Source organism: Strix aluco, chromosome 2 (assembly GCF_031877795.1).
Source record: "Strix aluco isolate bStrAlu1 chromosome 2, bStrAlu1.hap1, whole genome shotgun sequence".
Lineage (NCBI taxonomy): Eukaryota > Metazoa > Chordata > Aves > Strigiformes > Strigidae > Strix > Strix aluco.
Genome location: NC_133932.1, coordinates 134,375,186 through 134,396,550, shown reverse-complemented (window position 1 = coordinate 134,396,550; position 21,365 = coordinate 134,375,186). Strand labels below are relative to the sequence as shown.

Here is a 21,365-nt window from a genome sequence, read left to right as displayed (position 1 = left end):
TCCTTTGGTGTGCCTTAATCTTGCACACCCATTTTCATGTCCTGCCTGAGGCAATTCCACTTACATCCTGATAATGTTGCTCCCATCCAGCTCTTTTACCAAGAAGAGGATGTGCTCCACTCTTCCCCAGAGTCACTTTAGCAGAACCCAGGACAAAAAGAGGTTGGCTTATTTTGCATGCTGAAGAAGAAAGAGCCAAATGCTGCTTGCTTTTAAAATTGGAAAAAACACCTATCTGGGACAGAGCCTTGCCAGTGATTTGCACATCACAACTCGGAAACCTTTTGTGCAGCCAGTGTGAATGCAATGTGAGCAATTTATGTGCATCTCCTACCACCCAAGCCAGACATTTTATTGCCAGCACCATTGTTGGCAAATGACTCTTAAGGTCACACGCTGCATTTTCATGATCTGCAAATCACTTTGTAAAGGCATTTTACTGCCCCTTAACCCCATAAAATTGCTAGACTTGGTGCGAGACAGGCAGCCCTTTCCCATTAAGTAGATTCTTGAAGTTAGATAGCATTTGCATCCAGCAAAATGCAATGGAAGCATTAACCCTATTTCCATCCTTATATGCTGTCAGCCCATTCCTTATAGAAACACAGGCGTAATTAATATATCAATGTGATAATAGTCTTGCAGTCTCAAAATCAAGGCTATATGGCAATTACTGACTTTCTCAAAACAAGTATAAAATTGATGAGCATTCTTCACATGAATTCATTTCCCTTTACATGATTTAAGTTTTCACGTGAGCACCAACCAGCGGCCTGTTGCTGGACCAGGATCTCTGCCATGCTAGGCACCTTGCAAACCCACAAGTTTGGTTCCAGGAATAACATTTAACAAAACCCATTTGTAACGCAACCGTTTTCATTGTAAAGCAGGTAAAATGTGAGACAAAACCCCTCTGGAGGCCACATACCCCTATGCAGCATATGCAGAATGGACTGTCCATGTAATAAAATACCCCTGAGGAAAATAAGAAGTACCAGGAATACAGGAATTAGTTGCTGTGCCACAATCATGCAGCACTTATTTCTTTTATTCTTCTAGCTACTAGAGTTTAGGACATCCATATGAAAGTCTAATCCCACTGGCAATCTTACCAGTCACCATTCCTTGATAATTTCATGTAAGAAATAGGTCCAATTTGCTTTTTCAAGCTGTGGCTATTTCTGTGTTTGCAATAGCTGGTGATTATTTAGTGGGACTTGGATTTTGAGGCAGGTTTCTGTGTGTAAAAATGACTGGTGTTCAGGATCTGGCTTCTGATCGCTTTCTGAAAACCAAGTCTTTTCAATATGTGCCCAACAACCTATAAACCATTAGCTGTAAAGCCATCCCAAGTTAACAGTTTGAAGGCATCCACAGTGCACATCTGTATGAGTCCTGATCCAACAAGGCAACTGTCTTGGCTGGATCTGCCAACTACAGCTGTGATTTGAATAGTGATGATTGTCCCTATCTCTATCATCTCGTGCCAGCCTAAAAACTCCACTCTTTCTTTGTTTGCAACCTCTAGGTTAGGGTTTGTCTAGCTGGATTTGCTGACTGGTTCCTTCAGACCCTTAATTAACCTGATTGTCCTCTGGGGTCCCTACCTTTTTCCAGAACCTTCTGGAATTTCACACCTTCCACAGTCCAGCTGTGATGGTGTGAAATTTGGGATCAAAATGCACGCTCTGTCATTCCTCATTCTGCTTACGGTACTATTAGCATGAAAGTTTAATTAAAACCCATGGACAAATCATCAGAAACAAGCCTCCTGATGTACTGGGTAGGTAATTCCAGAGAGTTACAGCAGATGGGGCTGGTATTGTGCTGCAGGGAGCCCATGACGCAGGGGCTGGTCCACCTCCTCCCTTGGAGGGTCCCACCACCAACAATTTGGGAAGTTTTCCAAACACGATAGGCAGAGGGACTTGAAGAATCCAGGCACATGGCTGCAATTACCAACCTGCTCTGGGTTTCCATCTCAAGGGTGGTCTTACATGGAGTCAACCGGGAGTCTTCAAATCCATGAAGCAAGCAATGAGATGTGGATGGTTTTGCTGGGTTTTAATAAATGCTAGTAGGATTGGTTTTGTTATCTGTTTCCTGATGCCAAAAAAGTTCAGGTGCTTCACATTCTCAAGATTTTTTTTACATCTGGGAGTATCTTTTCTCCTTTTGGAAGGATGCTATTTGTATCACAGCATCTCTGGCACCTAAGGAACAAAAACCAGTATCAAGATGTTTTGGATTGCATCCCAAGCATTGCCAGGATGATTTTTTTTTTTGTTTTCCGTTGTGCTTTCTCCTGGCATACATTCCTCCCAGGAACTGGCTTTTCAAACACACCCCTGGAGCAGTCCACTTCTCCCTTAAGCAGTCATATCACAAACTCCCTCAAGGTGTTATTGACTGAGCTGCAAACTAACCTTCCTCCAGACCCCCTCACTCTCCTCAGTAACCAAGACAACCCTCAGCGGATGAGCAAAGGCAGCGTGTAAAAAGGGCAGTGCTGCTCAGATCTGGCATGGCAGTGAAGGAAAAGCAGCATTACTCCCCTTCCACTCAATATTTCTGAAGATGAGATGTGCTGTTTTAAGTGGTAGGGTTTGTCTAGACATATCAGTGTCACTTCGGCTAATGCCCTTAGCACAGACATATTTCTGCTGGGAAAACTGCATTTACACGAGTATAGATTACTACTATATGTGAAAAGAATACATTTTTACCAGGATTAAGTGCTTCTTTGCACTATGTCCACATTTCTGTTTATCCAGGAATAGCTGTGCAGATTACAGTAGACCCACCTATATTTGGTACACAGGAACTAATTGCAGACTAGATCTCAGGGAAAAGGCAGGGATGAGGGAAGGAGGAGCCTGAAGTAAAGAAATGAAGGAGAAAGGATCTTCCCAGAGCATGAAAGATGAAGCTGAAACTCTGAAAGAGAATTTGACAGGTTGCATATGAAAAGTAAAAGAGATTTTTATCACAGAAGGTGGAAGAATCCTGTTTTCTTTCCCCAGGAGTAAAATCAGGTAAAACAATTGAATTAATGTGGTTGCTATTAGGCTTCTTTGAACAGTCTTTCTGAGCCAGGATGAAAAACATCCTTTCCAATTTATATTTCTGTGTATGATCTTTTTTTTTTAAATTATTTTTCCCCTTCATGAGCACTGTACGTTGGAATTCAAACTGTTCTTTTTGTGAATCACTGGAAAGGCTGTATGCCTCAGAGGCAGAAAAATGTTGGGTGGAAATACTTGATTACCTCCATGTGTTGCATAGTTCTGTAGCTCTCATGCTTATCAGCTGGGACTCTTCTTTCATGAATCAAATCAAACAGCTCTCTGCCTTCACCCAGGGAATAAAGCTCATCTGTGAGCGAGGCAGAGCCCCCATCAGTGCAGCTCAGTGATGCCACAGCAGATACTGCACAGGCAGCAGCTCCTCTTCCCCCGGCTGTGCTGCCAGCTACAGGTCCTTGCTGCTCTCCCTGCTCTTTCTCTGGGGCTTTGCTGATTGCCTGATGAGCCAGTTCAGGGGCTAAAGAAGCAAAGCATTTTGCAAAAACACAGGAAAATGTTGCTGCTGGGTTAAATCTCTGAGTCGGTTCACTGCAGGATCAAATCAAAGAAAGTGATGTGAGCACACAGCTTAGCTGTGTGGTCCAGCCATAGGGACCTGCTGGAACCAGCATCCCCCCCAAACCATGCTCAGAGAAGATTTTCCTTTAGATCTTCCTAAAACTCGACATAAAGAACAACATTCATTTAAAGGAAAATGTCCAAAATATTTGTTTCTGGGTGGCTAAGGGCAAGTGGTTTCCATCGTGCCTCCTATTGCAAACTAGGGAGTTCTTAGGTGCACCCTGGGTTGTCTGGGTGGACGGGGATGACTGTTGTTGCAAGATTTAGAGTGGATCTGAGAGCTCCCAGTGTGGTACCAGTGCAACCTCTCTGCTCCTAGGACCTGAAGGGATATGTCTTGGTCTAATAGTACTAAATTACATTCTCCCACCCTAAAGCACTCTCCCTCAGATTTCACCTGGTTTTATTTTTCCCCTCTCAGGTTTTCCATATTTGCACATCTCACGATTGCTCTGTCGTCTTCCTTTGGATTTCTTCTATTTGCATTTAGGACAGGACCCAGCCATGGGGCTAAAAGGCTTAGTCTTCATTTCCTGTTCCACTTCTGCATCTTAGCAGATTTTTCAATCATGGCCCAAGCAGCGGCCATCAGCTTTTTGTGAGACCTGATACGCAGTGCTCTGGCACGGCGTTTGGGTGGGTGACGCCTGGGGTCAGCCTAATCTGCTTGTAATGTCAACAGATTGCTGGATTCTCCTCTTCGCCTGCAACAAGTAATGCCGTAGGAGTCATGGATTAAACCTTCTATCTCCGTGTTTGTCTGCACGCTTAAACCCACTCCTGAGCTGAGAGGTCCCAAACAGTCAACAACAAGCTCCTTGCCAAAAGCCAGGGATGAGGTCAGACATCACTGGGAGCTGAGCATCATTGCACCATGCCGGATTGTGCCCCTGCAAACCTGATTAAATCCATCGTTTTTGCTCCTGGAGTCTTTGACTATCCCTCAGCACTAAATGGGAAAATGTTGGGATGGGTGCCATGTTTGTGGGTTGTTTTTTCCCTCCTGTCAGTATCGAAGTTACAGGATGAGCGAGCAGTGCATTGATTATTGAATTATTTAACAATTCCTCTTCCTCTCTGCCTTTGCTTCAGAAAGCTTTTTTGTGTAGCACGTTACCTTGGCTGACAGCTGGTGCCTGATGTGCTACAAGAAATTGGGAAGCGAATCTTATTTATTTATGAGACAGGAAAATTATTAGGATTACTGACTACCAGCAACTGTGTTTCTTGCACTACAGTTTATTGATAAGTACAAATCCAATTTTTCTTCCTTTTCCACCTCTTCTTGATGCTGGTGGCAACTGCACAGCTGAAGATGAGTGCAAAGAATAGAGATGAGCAGTCCTAATTCTTCCGTGGGTTGCACAGCTGTGGATCCAGGAGAAGCTCCATTAAACTGAGCAGGGTACACCCATGTAATCGAGAGCTGAATTGAATCAGACAGGTGATATCTAGAGGTGATGATATGTGTTTTAGTAGAGCACAGACATTATTCCGCCCAAAGGATTCAGGTACCTGTTGGAAGTCCGCACTGGCATAATATGCTGTGATGCACCAATACATTTAGATTTCAGTCTGCTCTCCAAAAGGCATTGAAATTTGGAGCTGGGGGGATGCCTGTGTTTGCACTTGTGTCTGTGTGCACTAAGGATTTGCTGCTTCAGAGATGAGCAGTGAGGAAGTAAAGGACTCAGCTTGGATGTAGTTCTGTGGAGACCTGGGTATGTGATTGTGCCTGTTTCAAAAAAAAAAAAAAAGCTGCATAAGCAGGTTGGTTTAAATTAGTTGTCAGAGGTATGGTCCACACGTCACATTTGGCCTACACAGTGCCTTGAGAGCCATTCTGCAGGGTATCATCCTTCCTATTTTAGAAAAGTAAGTTTAGTGCTGCAGGGAGTAATCGGTGCAGCCCTGCTGCCCTGAGTCCATAGAGAGCCTCTGATAACCAGTGATTTTCCGTATCCATCAGCAATTTACCTGAATATCAGCCCTTAGGGCCTTTCAGCATCCGTGCTGGGGGCAGGAGCCATCTTAGCTAGCTTTGGACACCTGTACTGTAGATTTCTACCTCCAAACTGTCCTCTTCACACACCTCCTTAAGACAGGAACATCTGACCTAGATTAATTACCTGCTTTATGCAGAGGTGACTGTAGAAGTGCCTCTTTCTTTCCCGTGAATGTAGAGTAGAATAGAATAGAATATTTCAGCTGGAAGGGACCCACAATGATCATCTAGCAAAGATCTGGATGTCTTGCTCAGAGGTGAACACATGCACTGGGTTAGTTGAGTCCCCGCTGACCTTTTCCACTGAGTAACTCAGCTTCAGTGATAGCTGCAAAATAACTGGTTCAAGAACCCTTCCTCAGCCCTGGGAGTGTCTGGTGCATTTTCTTTGGGTCTGAAAAACAGGCTGGGGCAAGGAAACCGAAGCTTTCATTAAATTAGGTGGTTCACCTGCTGTGAGGGTGCTTCCTGCAGGTGGCATTTGCCTTTTTTCTCCGGCAGTGAGGCCCACACCACCACAGTAGCAGCATAAACCTATTGCCTGGGTCACATCGTTCCTTAGGAGAAGTATTTGCCCCTTACTATGCGTGTGCACAAAGTGTGTCACAGCAGGACCTTGATCTCAGCTGTGCCTGCTGCTGCAGAGGTGTGGTAAATCATCAGATCAGGGTCCAGCATGGCTCTTTGGGCTCATGCTTCTATCTCTGCAGTGAAGAGTCTAATGTTACCCTGGGGAGCTGTAATCTAAACCGATGGCACTGCTGACAGGCTGCCAACCAGCTAAAGGTTTGTTTTCCTCCATCATGTCCCTCCCCTTATTGTCCTAAGTGTGTTTATTTGTTTCCCACATAAGGCATAGCACGTTCCCTTAGAAAAAGCGTGCTGATAGGAGGTTTAATGCTGTTGCTCTGCCCCTTGATGCATACAGAAAGGAGGCTGGTTTCCAAGCCGGGTCATCCCTTCAGAGGGATGGGATTTCCCGTTTCCAGGAGTCAGCACGCTCGGGCCATTCAGACAGACAGCACTGCAAACGCCAAGTGCCTCTGCTGACGCACATGACTGTCTAACAGGTCCTGCTAGCAGAGGAGCAATGCAAAAAATTATGGAATGGAAATGTGTGGAATTACAGACCTTCAGCAGCCCTGGTGTCAGGGAAAAAATAAGCACAGTCATGTAACAGGACTGCAGAGACTGGATACAGCCCTCTGGCCTTCCATGTCTGCTTTGCTCCAAGTATAACCTAGGGCAAATCATTCCACTCCTCTGCTCCTCAGTGTACTCTGACAGCACAGAAACACAGAATCACAGAATCAACTAGGTTGGAAAGGACCTTGAAGATCATCTAGTCCAACCATTAACCTAACACTGCCAGTTCCCAACTACACCATATCTCTCAGCGCTATGTCGACCCGACTCTTAAACACCTCCAGGGAAGGGGACTCTACCACCTCCCTGGGCAATCCATTCCACTGCCTAATAACCTGTTCTGTAAAGAAATACTTCCTGACATCTAGTCTAAACCTTCCCTGGTGCAACTTGAGGCCATTCCCTCTTGTCCTATCGCTTGTTACTTGGTTAAAGAGGCTCATCCCCAGCTCTCTGCAACCTCCTTTCAGGGAGTTGTAGAGGGCCATGAGGTCTCCCCTCAGCCTCCTCTTCTCCAGATTAAACAACCCCAGTTCCCTCAGCCGCTCCCCATCAGACCTGTGCTCCAGACCCTGCACCAGCTTCGTTGCCCTTCTTTGGACATGCTCGAGAAATTCAATGTCCTTTTTGTAGTGAGGGGCCCAAAACTGAACACAGTAATCGAGGTGCGGCCTCACCAGTGCTGAGTACAGGGGTAAGATTTCTTCCCTGTCCCTGCTGGCCACGCTAGTGCTGATACAAGCCAGGATGCCATTGGCCTTCTTGGCCACCTGGGCACACTGCTGGCTCATGTTCAGCCGGCTGCCAATCAACACCCCCAGGTCCCTCTCTGACTGGCCGCTCTCCAGCCACTCCTCCCCAAGCCTGTAGCGCTGCTGGGGGTTGTTGTGAGCACATGGAGATACACAGCCTCAGAAATATGGTACAGGGTGTAGCTGAGCAGTGATCGTAATGTCTGCTCCAGTGCAAAGTGAGATAAACACATTGGCTGCTCCTTGTCACATTTGCTGCTCCCACACTGCTCCAGTTACCCTGGTGTGGCAGTGAGGAAAGGTGTGATGATGAGCAAAGGGCATCTGTGGGACCCAGCTCAAATCTAAAAAGCCCATCCTATGGGTCCCTTTATGTACATTTATTCACTCCTTCCTTCCATGTGCATCCTGCCATTGGTTATAGGCTTTGACTGGACATCTATCCTGTACTTTCTAGAGGAGCAAAAATGCAGTTATTTACAGCAGTGTGTGTTCAGGTCATGCTGGAGGCAGATATCTCCCATGAGATTGCTATGTTTGATCTGTGCCTCCTTCTTCCTACGTTACTATTGCATCTCATGTACGTTTTTGCTTGCTCCTTTGGGGGACTGTAGACATACATCTTATTTACCTCTAACCTGCCTTCTTATCCACAAGACTCAACCTCTTGCTTAAATCACCTGCACAGGGACAAGAACTAGACACCTTATTGTTTCAGGGCTTTGTAATATGGCTGAAGCCTACAAAGTTATTAATCCATTATCTGCCCTTTGGGCAAGGATTGCCTCACTGCTGTTCCCTGATGAGCAGAAGTAGCTCAGTATGACCTTGATGTACCCATCATCTATGGTTGTCCTTGGTGACTGTGTCCCATTGAGGGGACCTATAAAGCCTTTGTTCCTCTAGTTAACCTTCCACCAAGAATATGTCCACTGCATCATGGACAAGTGGATTCAAAACCCCATGGAATCAAGGCATCGGTAGAGTTTCGCGTTAAAATAGTGATAAATGAGAATGGCGTGGAAAGCTTAGCAGCTGCCCCACTATCATGCTTTGTTCTGCTCTGTACAAATGATGCTGAGTTAGTTTCAAAATGTCCGTGGAAGAGACTAAGGCCCAGCTAGAGTGGTCTTATATTCTCTAAATGAGCAGAATAGCCTTCCCTAGATGAAAATGAGACATCTCAAGTGTATCTAAGATAGGACAGGAAAAAGCAAATCTAGGGTGACTGTAAAATGTTTTGTGCTCTTCTGATTGGGCCAGCAGTCCTGATTAGTCCTTACAAGAGCAGCCCCCAGAAAGAGAGATTGCAGAAGTGGGTCTGTAGAGCGTCCAGGTGTAGAGTCATTGCGATCTCATTATCTCCACGGTCCTCATGTTCAGCACATTTTCATCCATAGCCCAGGCGCTCCTCTCACCTATAGGCACAGAGCCTGTGCTGCTCTGAACACCTTCCACTCAATTATTTAAAATCCAGTTGCTATGGATCTACTCAAGGCGATCAGTTTAAAGAAAATGCAGATGGCCTCTGGTTTTGAGTTCCCGCTGTGCTTTGGTTAATTTGGTATGTAAAGGTATTAGGTTAATTAAATGCCATGTGTTGCATGGGGACTGACTGCATTTGTGGATTAATAAGTACCCGAGCGTGTTCTGTGCTGAAAGTCCTCAAGCTGGCAGATGGTTATTTCACTAAGAAAGGAAGGTAACAGAGAGAATTCATGGGGAAATGAAGAGGTTTCCTGTTAATCCTGCAGTCGTTTTTCCAGAACGGGTGGTTGCAGTGTCCTTCAGGTCTCCGACCAAGTATCACCCCTTACTGGAGAGACTGGAATAATTAAAGTGAAGAGAAGCAAAGTTGTTCAGTTTGCTTTGAGACACCTGCGCTGCCGGTTGTGTGGAGTGAGCATGCTAGCTGGCCAGTGGAGGACCATGGCCGGTGCGTGGAAATTTTTCTGCTAGGAGAAGATCTTTACCAAGAGCCATATTGTGGATCAGGTCAGAGGGTGTCCTGCAAGCAGCAGGCATGGTCATGCTGGAGGTCTAAAGCAAACTGGCCACAGCTCTCTGACATTCATGGTGGAATACACGTAGAAAGCAGAGAGAGGGACAAATACCACTGCAAGATTTTGGAGATGTTGAAGAGGAAGAAAGTCGTTTTCGTGCAGCCATGCCCTGAGGTGGTAGAAGATCAGGAGAGAGACCAGGGCAAATGGACCCTACTCCGCAACGTCAACCAGGCCCTGAAGCCCACGACCATTTTAGCGGTAAGATAGGGGGTCCCAAGCTGTGAACATGGCTGGGAGCTTTCAGGCTACTTTGAAATTAGTCTCACTGTTTGATGGGATCCTCATACTGCTTGTGGCAGCTTCTCTCACCTTCCTCCTGAGTCTTTGTCTCTCCCCAAGCACTGTAGCTCCCCTGTGGTGCAACCATTTTGCTCTTTGCATTTGGAAGCTCCTCCTAAAGATCCTCTTTATGAATTGTGTGCAGCCATCATGGTGTTTCCTCCTCTTGCACTGCTGTTTGGTGGTCACAAACCATAGCTTGTGAGGTCCTGAGGGTCTGCCCCAGAGCGTCTGAGAGGGCACTAGCAACCAGGGGCTGCACTGAGGAGGAAGAGTTGGACGATGCTGATACTGTAAAGTGACTGGAGGTATTCTCACTTCTCCAGTACTCTGTCACGTGTGTTGGAAAATAAATTGCATCAGTCTAGGCATGAGGCAGGTTATGCAATTTATAAGCCAGTCTGCCCAAGCTGGTAAATGCATGAATTGCCCCAATTTGCCCTGAAATCCCCAATCTGCTGCTTTTTGGGCTGATCTGAAGGCGATTGCATCAGCAGAAGGAATGTAACTGACTTCCATGGGGTTTATATCGAATTGATTAAAGTCAGGGAAGGAAATAGGTCGGCACTCTTAATAAGTGATGTTATTTTTTTAACCCCCCAGACCTTTCTGAGCTTACCAGTTTAGCCCATCCCATAAGACTTGCTTTTTTTCACCAGTATTAAGAACTGCACTTTAATGTGTTTAGAAAGAGCATTTTGAGGGGACAAGCACTCTGTGCATTAGGCCAGCAAAGCATAGGAGTTATCTTAGTGGTGGTACGGTATCAATTTACCTTGGGGAGAGCAGACTGCCTTTTTATCTCAGCTGTGTGGTAACAGAACATACGAAGCTTTTACAGCTATTCAAAATTAGAGATTTAAAAAAAAAACCAAAAAAACAACAGCATTACAAATCTTGTTTTCTTGGTTGGGAGCAGTTTTTACACAGCTGCTGTCATCTGTGTCAGAAGGGCTTTCTGCTGAGCAGGGACTGAGCAACCTGGCTCTTCTCTTGCTGACACCTTGGTCAAGTTACCCACCCTGTGCATGAATTTGCCCAGCTATGCAGTGAGGATAACAGTGCTGAACACTCTGAAATGCTTTGAGAGTCTTGGATCAAAGGAGTTAAGAAAGAAATATTAATATAAGTGGATTTATAATGTATCTGTGCATGACTTACTGCATTAATTAATTCTTTTTTCCTTTTTAACTGAGTTATGAGATGTGAGGGTAAGGCAGTTAATGAAAAAGAGATCTGAATATTATATTTTTATGAGCTGCGTAAAGATACTTGTAACAGGGTTGTAGCACAACCGTCTGAGGAAAAGAAAACCCAGACTAAGGGTGGATCCTCAGCTCCATGTAAGCAGGATGACTTTGTTGATATCCCAGGTGAAACCTAGCAAGCAGCTGCCAAGGGGGGAGTCTCCTAGTGTGTAGCGTTTGTCCATGTGGGGGTCCCTAGGTATAGCCATCCCCATGGCACTCACAGGTTAGTACCTCTCAGAAGTCGTGGTGGGCAGTGACTTGGATGGTGAACATTTCACCATGTGTTGTATTGCTCAATGTCTCCAGTTCCCACTGCCCAGAGTGGAGCTGGAGGTTGTTCAGCAGCCCATTGGGTCAAACCAAGTCTATAAATGCTCTGTCCACAGAAATAGTCGATAGTGGATGCTCGCGAAAGGGGTTATATCAGAGCACATACAAAGTGATCCCTCCTATTTTTCACTTTCCCTTCTCCCAACAGTTTTTTAAGAATTTCAAAAGGTAGACGTTGCATTTGCATGGTGCTTAATAGGTACATGTGGAGCTGTCCCCAGGAGTGTGGCATTTGGTGGGGCTACAAGTTCACAACATTAAACTCAGATGCATGAAAAAAGTATATTTACTTGCTTGATACAAACATGCCTGACTAATTTAACTAGGTGGCTCCCAGTTTTAGCATCTCTTTGCATTGAAAATAGGGGGTGGGAAATAATTCTGCCTTGTTTTGTAGAGTGTGGGTTCTGCTTGGGAGTTTAGTTTTGGGTTATTTTGGGGTTTGCTTTTGTATTGAGGAAAACAGCTTCCTAAAAACCTGTTTGCATTTGAGTAATTTAATATCCACAGAGCTGATGAGCAGATAGTCCCTGCTCAGCAGGACTGACAAGAGGTCTATAGGATCACCAGTGACATGGAGTGAGTGGATAGGGGTCAACTGCTTGCTGTGTCTTCCAAAACAAAAACAAAGAGGTCTCAAATGAAAGAGGTGACACATTTGAAACATGCAAAAGGACACAGCTTTTCATGCTATTTGTAGCTAAACTCTTCCTGTCTGATTATGGATGCTAAAACTTTGCACAGCTTCAGGAAGGACATGCTCACAGTGGGTAAAATCCACTGAGAAGTATTAAATGCAAACAGCCCACATACAAATTGCTGTAGCTGGGAGACCTCCTGGAAAATTAGATATACATATACTCTGGTATGTTCTTAACCCTTCTTTAGACATCCCCTTTTCACCAGTCTCCAAGGTGGGGGAATGTATATTTGGTAGTGGTTATCTGCAAGAAAAAAATATGCCACAAGCCTCCAGCCAAGGCTTTCCAGAGCTCAAAACCATCTCCTAAGCATGACTTTCTAGGCTTGTACACTGCACAGAGGGAAACCTCTGTCTGGGTGGGGTTTTCTGCCTGTATCACTGCTCTGTAACCTGCTTGTTGGATGCAGTCTGCGACCAACAACCACTCATGAGCTCATGAAATGGAGAGTGCAGTGGGTGTATGCTGTGTGGAGCATGCCCTGCTGCTATTACCTTGCATCTGTGAAAAAGGGGTGGTTTGTGGTTTGCAAAGGAAGTAATTTGACTTGTACCAATGGTTTGAGTACAAAACATCAACAACTTGTATCCCCAGGGCTGCTGAACCTTCTTCAGCCCTGAGTGTAACTGTCCTCTCTTTGGTTCCAGGGGGATTATGTGTGGATGGACCTCAAAACCGGACGGGAATTCGACGTCCCCATTGGAGCGGTGGTCAAACTGTGTGACTCTGGACAGATTCAGGTTGTGGATGACGAAGGCAATGTACGTACAAAGGGTTGTGATGACCCTTCTTCAGCTCTGTGGCCTGGCTAGGCCAGGGGCCATAGCATCATGATGATCGTCACAGACTTCTTGTATGTCCTCAGGAATCAACTGTGCCATAGTTTTCTGTTTGTAAAGACAAGATAATGTTGTGTCCCTACTTTTGTGGCTGTACTGGGAGTGAAAGAGTGAAAGGCTTCTTGAGTACAATTATAGCAGAAGTCTCCAAAGTATATTTAGATAGTGCTTTGAGCAAACCCACCTTGACCTGCTCTTCCTCTGCTGTTATCCAGTCCTTCCTCACCTCCTACTAATTCAGGATGTTCTCCTTCAATTTTCCACCTCTACTTCTGGGCAGTGGTGCCTATTCTATAGTAACAGCTATATCACAAGTAGAGGGTGATCTGAGGAAGTTCTCTGTCCTTTATATAATTTTTTTTTTCCAGTCTGAGATAACTGTAAATGCTCTCATTCCCTTCAAGGATGGTAGATAGAGATTTGGTTCAGCAGGGTCCTTGTGTCCAATTTGTAGTGGCTTTTGAAGCCCTTTAAAAGGGATCAGTCTAAACAACACTCTGCCAATAAAAGTGTGATCTTGCCACCCCTGTGCATCCCTCTTTCCTTTTCTAAATCATTTTTTCTCTGATCAACAGTATTTTGTGGCAGAGAGTTAACCAGTGATGTGAAAATGTAGTTGTGTGAAGGGAAGAACAAATCTGCTCTTTGTTAAAAACTCCCCTGATGTGCTGGGTGTCCATGCTGCCCTGGATGATGGTCCTGTCAGGATGGCTCATGTCTCATGTCTCTTGCTGCTCCAGTAAACCAAAAGACGTTTTCCTCCTATTGTTATGAATCTTTCAAATTAGTCACTGCCATGCCCCAGGAGTAGAAGCTGTGGCCTGTGTGCTAATGGTCTCCCGTGTATGTTCTTCCATCTGGTCCTTCTGTCTGGGTGGGCTGTTTCTGTCTCTCATCCCATTAGTATCTCATTTGACTTATCTTTCTCTGCCCTCACTCTCTTCCCAGGAGCACTGGATTTCCCCGCAGAATGCCAGCCACATCAAACCCATGCACCCCACCTCCATCCATGGTGTGGAGGACATGATCCGCCTGGGGGACCTGAACGAGGCAGGAATCCTCAGGAACCTGCTGATCCGCTATCGGGAGCACCTCATCTATGTGAGTGTCCTCCCCACCTCCACCTCTCGTTCTGCACGGCACTGCCTACTCTACTTAGCTCTGGGGAACTTACATGGGGGAAACCCTGATTGAACTGAGCAGCATTCTACCTTCACCTTTACGATTGGTGGAGGGCTTCTGCACTGTAGAGGACGCATTGCAGAGTTTATGGATGCCCCAGTGAAAGAGCCCATGAGTCAGGTAATGAGCAAACCCATCTGTGCCACCCCACTGGGTAGTCTCTGTAGAAGTTCTGGGGACATGCATTAACTTCCTGCACACACAATAGCCAGTTCAACCCAGGCCATGTGCATGCTGTAGTAATCCTAGAGCAAAAGCCTTTGGCAGCTGCATGCTGGATGTGGCCCTTCTGCCTTCTCCCTCTGAACTATTAACTCAGTCAGCCCGAGTGGGTGATGACAATTGCTGGAGGTACAAGGGGTGGAGGAAGGATGAGGAGGTGCACGCATGAAATAACTGGGAACAATGAAGTGTGCAACTCCCAGAACAGCTCTAAAGTATCTCCCCGACCTGTGTTTATGACTTATTAGCTCTGGCTTGCCTGGGATCCTGACAGCTTAGGTCAGCTCACTCATTTCATGCCCAGCGGACCCAGTGCAGCCTTACCAACCCAACCAGACATTCAGAAATTGAAGGTTTTACAGGGAGCCAGCCAGAACTGCATCACTTTTCTACAACAGCATCACAAAGGCCACCTCCCCAGCAGGACAAGAGTCAACATTCAGGTGCCTGTGCTGGTTTTATCAGTGTGCTATATGCTGTGTAGGCTGGTGCACATTCTTGGGGCAAAAGTGCAGAGTGTGTGTTTGTGTGTTTGCCACAGCTAATGCACTCAAACAGCCTGTGCACATATGGAAAATTTGGTATTCCTCTCAAATCTTACAGTTTTCAGATACTCAGGTAAGTGCCTGCTGTGCCTTTGAAGGCCTTTTCAAAGCCAACTGGGAATCTAATTTTTAAAAGGTTCTAGAGACTGCTAGATTTTCAGGCCAGAGGGAATTGCAGTACAGTCTGACCTCCCAGATAGCATAAGCTAACAGACCATATGCAGGATTTTATCTGTCAAGTCTGCTTGTTCTGCATTTTGTCCAGTGCCTTTTGGCAGGATGGTTTTGGATTAGAGCTGGGCAGTGATGGAGGACGCACCAGTCTGTTACACAGACTGTTCATACTCTTGACAGCCCCCTGACCCCAACTCTGGAAGATACCCATCACTTCTTTCAGAGATGGATTTCAAGAGGAAGGGTATATTTCTGCTGAAAAGGCACCCCTAATTTCCAAAAGCTTGGAGGAGAACAGAGACACCCATATTCATCTCTCACCAAGGCACCTTATTTGTTGTGCATGATGTCTAGGTCCCCTGTATTGTCAGTTTAGAAAAAAATGCATGACCAGGAAGTTATTCACATGTTAGATGAACTGAGTTACTCACTGGAGCTCTCTTCAAGGAGCCACAGCCATTATAATGCTAAACTAGCAAAAGTTAGCAGGCTAAGTTCATACTTGAGGTGGTGTTTGCATGTGCACTAAGCACCCAGGGCAGTCACCAGAGATACCAATAGAACCACCAGAGCCAAGACCACCTTTCAGTTGTGCAAACTTGGGTGCCTGCCAGATGAGGTGATTGCTTTAGAGCTGGCTGGAGCTTGGGTATCGTAGAAGAGATTATGTTGGAAGGAAAGTTCATGTTGAAGGTCTACAGTTCAACCTCCTCCAGTTTAGAGCACCTCTGTCTTCAAGGTTAGATGTAGTACTCATATGGACAGCTAAATTCAAGCATCCTGAATGCCACCCAAGAAGTGCAGACGATGGCCAGTAATTTGTGGCTCATTGGCTAATTTAGGGAACATGTATTTATCCATTGAGCATTACCCCTTTTTCTCATGCTTGTGGGCACCCTGCAGCGGTACCAAGTGGATTCCTGCAGCTCTCTCTTGCTCTGTGAGAAAGTTGGGAATATGTTGGATATTTTTTCAGTAGTGTCCATGTGTGTCTCCCAGGGTCCCTGTGTCATCAGGCAAGAACCTTGCCTCACTAAGAGAACAGAGGTCCTCAGATAAGGTTTCATGTGTACAATATCAGATTGCCCGTGACTAAAACCAGCTCCTTCAGTAAAGTTCTGCATCTGAGTTCCCTCACCAAGCTATTCACAGGCATCCAGGGAGATTAGGAACACAAATGAGCACTGGACAGAGAGCTGTTTGGCAGCATCATACTAATAAGGGCTAATGCAAAGGTCAGCTTCTAACCTGGAGGTGACCATGGGTGGTGGTTTGGGCTGAAGTGACTCAGTAACCATGTGGTTTCTCTGTGTGACAGAGTCATGTGTCCTACAGAGCTACTGCATAAGGGATGGCCACATCCCACAAAGGGATTTGCATCACAGAGGTTCCAGGTTACTGTGTCTTGATTGCTCCACACCACTAATGGCTTTGGAGTGGCAGCCCACGATCCTGGGCACAATACAGCAATTAGTGCAACCTCAAAATCAAAATGACACTCTCAGAATGACATAGAGTGCATAGCTTGATAGAGGGGGCACGTAAACCACTTCTGTCTACACGTGTTGTTGAAGGCTCAGGAACCCAACTTTAGATCTCATCTTTTAAGGGTGGTGGCACTAGGAGGAGCAGATTTGTGTCAAATGTGGTAAATACTGATGGAAGTTTTGCCACGTGGATGCCATGTGGGTAGGGGATACCCACTCCCCTGAGGTGTTTTTTTCTGGGGTATAATTTACTCTGTCTTAAAGATGGTGAAGCTCAGTGTGACTTTACCTTCACTGTTTGAAAGAATTTCTGAGCCTGCTGAGTAAAGGGTGACTTTTCCAATTGGACTTCAGACTCTCTTGTTTCCTCATCTCCTTAGCTTTGTGGAGGGTGTAATTCTGGTCTAATAAAATATAATTTTCCTTTTTCTCCTCCCTCACATTTTACTTGTAAGACAAACTGCGGCGGGAGGGTAAGTATGACTCTTGGCGCTGTCATTTGCAATCGCTGTCATGCCTTCCACTAGATCACTTGTTTCTGTTCACCATTGTGGCATTCCCATTTACTTTGCACCGCCACTGCTGCTGCTTCACAAATGCACTGAGAGCATCATCCCCTTTGCTGCAGAGCTTGGTCTTCATGGTGAAGTGGTGACACCTTCCCAGAGCTGGGAAGTCCCCAACCTGTGAATGTGGTTAAAGCTGTAAGTGCTTCTCAGTAATGACCTCAACTTGAAGGAAAGAAAAGAAACTTCTGCAGCAAAATGACAAAAACTTCAACAAGGGCTTGTTGCCCATGATTTGTCTTGCATGCACTGAGAGAAACTATACTGGGTAGCTAGAGTGTCTGGTGGGGAGTTGGGACTCATCAGTAAGGTTAAATCTCTTTATTAGGAGACGAAAGCAATGCCTGCTGCTTCTCTTTAAGGGGTGCCAAAATGCAGTAATGTTTGGTAGAGCTTTAACCCCATAAAAATCCAGATGAAGTCAGTCATGGCATTCTGGGTAGTGAGGGGAGCAGGCTCAGAAAGGATTTGTTTGGAGCTAATTAAAATGTAGGTCATGCAGGCAGTAATGAATTTGCACAGAGATGTGATTCCTGTGGTCAGCTATGGCAGAGTCCTTGGCTATTAGTAAACCTTTATTTTCCCAAGACAGGAGGGCTTTGCCTTCACCCAGCAATAGAAACCAGAGAGATATTTCCTTGGAGGTACCCTTTGGCCCCCTCATCATCAAAGTGGACAAAGTTTTGCATGCCGTAAGCTGTGAGGATTGGTCAAATTGTGAGTATTTATCAACTAGGAATGACCTACAAAAACAAGCAATAGTACAAGAGTTCATGCTGATGAGGCATTTTGTGGATCACAAGGGAAGGGTCAGTAAGAGCATCCAGAAAACATTCCTGCAACTAATGGTTAACTCCTTTCAAAGTCTTGCTGGCTGCATTTGGGCAGGGCAGGGCAGACCAATGTGACTGAAACGCAGGGATTTCAGAGATCTCTGCAAAGAGCCAGTCTTTTCAGAAAGAGGCTCAAGGAAGATTAGAAATGTCGCTAAAATTAACCTGGTAATAAAGTGTGAAGAGGAAAACAGTCTTCTAAGTATCTCACCCAGGACTGGAAGGAGTCTTGGGGTTCCCTGGGGATCTTGGTGACATAATTCCATTCAGAAATTGAGCTCACTCCTTCTGTGAGCACTAAGCTTACCTGCCCTGTCCCTTTGGAAGGCTGCTCTGGAACATCTTTGTTCCCTTATTTCAATGCCTTCTTCTAACATCCAGTCTGCATCTTTTCACAGCCAATTTCTAACCTTTGGATTTGTAACAACTTTATTCTTGAGCATAAAGATCTTTTTTCCTTTACTGGCACATAACCCCCTATTACAGGGAAGACTATCGTATCCTTTCTCAGTTACCACTGTAAAGTCAGACCTCACCTGGGACTGAGCAGAAAGTTGCTCTCTGATGTTGGCTATGAGGCTAGAAAGTGAGGAGTCCCTAAGGGCTTTCAGCATCCCTGCTATAGGACACAATTGCCACCTACTGGCTGCCTTTCAGGAATCCTGAGCTGGTGGGAAGTGGTGTGTAGATGGTGGCAAACAAATTATCATCTCACTCCAATTAAGCCCTTTACACCATGATTGAGGGATACTGGGCTTGATGGGATAAACTCGACCTAGGGCTTGTGTCTCCAAGTCTCCCTTTCCACTCCTCTCACCAACAGTGGTAGTTATTTTGCTGCCTTCAGAAATGGGGAACAGCTCAGACTTGTTTGCAATCCGCCAGTTTGCAATGCGCACAAAAAGAGGAGCAGCCAGCAGAGCACAGAGAGATTTTCTTCTTGTTTCACAAGCATCCTTGCCTGTGCCACTTTGCTGCTTTGTCCCAAAGGCTTATTGTTGGTTTTAGGCCACACAGATAAAAACCTATAAGGATTATTTTTACATTGAAATTATTTTTTTTTTCCTGGAAAGAATATATGCAGCAGAGGGGGCACTTTTGCAGCTGGTCCCACCAGGAAAGAAAGGTGACACTAATCTTGTAACTTTAGTTTCCAAGAGTTAACCTAGAGAAGGTGACTTGGCTCCTTTGAAGTCATGGAGTGCAAGTAGCCTTCCTCTCACAACCCTTGGTTAGCCCGAGATGGAGCCCTGTTGACTCACTTGCTCTAGACACTGACTTTCAGACAGCTGAAGTAGGGTAAGGAGATCCTTATTCTCTGCTTTGAGCTTGGTATGTGGCCAAACCTCCTAACCTCAGAGCTGCATCTGAGCAAGATGAGAAAGGTCATGAGTCCTTTGGTGAGAGGTTTGAGAGAAACAGCTCCCGGAAGGGCTGAAATGAAAGAGCAAGACACTACAAAGAGGTCTGCTGCCCAAAGCCCAGGACAGCTTTGCTCATTCGAGTGCCATGGAGAGCAGAGGATGGACCAAAGGCTATTTCCAAAATTTCAGAAAGAGCTGAGAAGGAGTATGTTAGGACTCTGTGGGCCATATCCATGTGCACAGGACAAGGTTTAAACAGCAAAAATGGTAGAGAAGAACGCATTGCAGAGGGAGGCTTAGCGCCTCTGTTGTAGATTTATAAAAACAGGTTAGACAGACATCTGTCAGGAATGGTTTGGATCCAGCTGGTCCTGCTTTGAGATACAGCAATGGTCTTCAGGTTTCTTTCCTCTCTGGTTTCTCATCATTTGTGCAGTGCAATAGGTATGTGTTGATATGTGCTGGTTCTGGTGTTATTTTTGCAAATATGAGCTTGATTTGAAATTCTGAATCTTAACTGAGGAGCATCCAAAATATGAACTAAGGCTTGGATCCATGCTGTGCATGAGCAGGGCTGAGTATGAACTGATTTAGAAAGTTTGGGACTTCTGTTCCAATTTTGCTCCAGGCTCCACCCTGCAAGCATCTTTGACATGAACATCATCTTTCATCCAGCTTTTGAAAAACTTTCATTTTCCTGGCCTCCACACTCCATCCAAGCTGCCAAAGCCTCTCAGCTACATCTCATTGTCCCCATAAACCATTATGTGCTTCTCCTCCAGACATACACTGGTTCAATACTGGTGGCAGTAAACCCCTACCAGCTCCTACCCATCTACTCACCTGAGCAGATACGCCTGTACACCAACAAAAAGATTGGTGAGATGCCACCACACATCTTCGCAATTGCTGACAACTGCTACTTCAACATGCAGCGCAACAACAAGGACCAGTGCTGTATCATAAGGTGAGTTGGTGAATTTCCAAATGGGCCGTATCCTGAAAATGGATGCTGAGCATCTTATCAAATAGAATCAGAAATTTGAATGACCTATTAGATCTTCCATCCACACATTTCCAGTGCAGAGGTGGTCTCTGATTTCAGTCACTGTTCCTAGTAAAAATGCTTTCTTGATCCTTTGGTACTTACCCTACAACCCCATAGATCTCATAATCATCTTTAACCTCCCCTTTTAAATTTAAACTCAGTACTCCTACAGAAATCAAATATGCAAAGATCTATACATTCTGCACAAGGAAGGGCCAGGGACAAGCTTGACCACTGGATATGTGGTTGTTCACACTGCCGAACTGGTGTCTCCCTGCATGGCTCTGCTCTGGACTGGTCAGCCTTGGGCACCAAGAAATGTCTGTCCACACTTATGGGTGTAGTTCACCCCAGCATCTGTCCCAAATGGTAGTATGAATCAGATTGGGTTCCCTCAGCTCTCCAACACTATCCTATCAAGTTCTGAACCCTCAGGCAGTCTTTGTGCTTTCGGGGCACCATCTCCCTCCAAGGCATGCCTTAAACCCAACTCTGGAGCATCCTGTGCACAATATTTCAGATACGTGGGACTGAAAAGGCCACGCAGTAATGGTTACTTTGCAGGGCTAAAAAGCATCATATGGGGCTCAGAGAAGAGCCAAGGCCGGGTGTGATGCAGTGTCCTCGTGGCCAGCAAGGTAATTTGGCAGTGGGGCCAGGGCTGGTTGCTGAACACCAGGAAGGTCCATTTCAATCGCTTATATCAGCTACCCCATATATGAGACAGGCCATAGACTCACACCAAGGGATTTCTGCCCAGCCCTTCCTCTTGTACCAACACAAGATAACAGAAGTTATCTTTCAGTGGAGAGAAAGCTCTGAGGAGTTACTCTTGCTTCCTGCCTCTTGATTTTCTCCTCTCCTACCTGCCCCTTGGTAGGACAAGCCGAGGGGACCTGTGAAAGTGCCTGCCACTAAAAGGCAGTATT

General features: G+C 45.6%; 1 protein-coding gene across 2 annotated transcripts in view; it reads left to right on the top strand.

Annotated features, from left to right (window-relative positions):
- The window catches only part of MYO7A (myosin VIIA), a 102,912-nt gene that overhangs the window by 26,714 nt on the left and 54,833 nt on the right, over positions 1-21,365 (top strand). For both annotated transcript variants that reach the window (XM_074816445.1, XM_074816444.1), the window contains exons 3-6: positions 12,824-12,937; positions 13,964-14,116; positions 17,081-17,098; positions 20,171-20,355. In XM_074816445.1, coding sequence (XP_074672546.1) covers positions 12,824-12,937; positions 13,964-14,116; positions 17,081-17,098; positions 20,171-20,355 — 470 coding nt within the window. The remainder of the gene's footprint in view (positions 1-12,823; positions 12,938-13,963; positions 14,117-17,080; positions 17,099-20,170; positions 20,356-21,365) is intronic.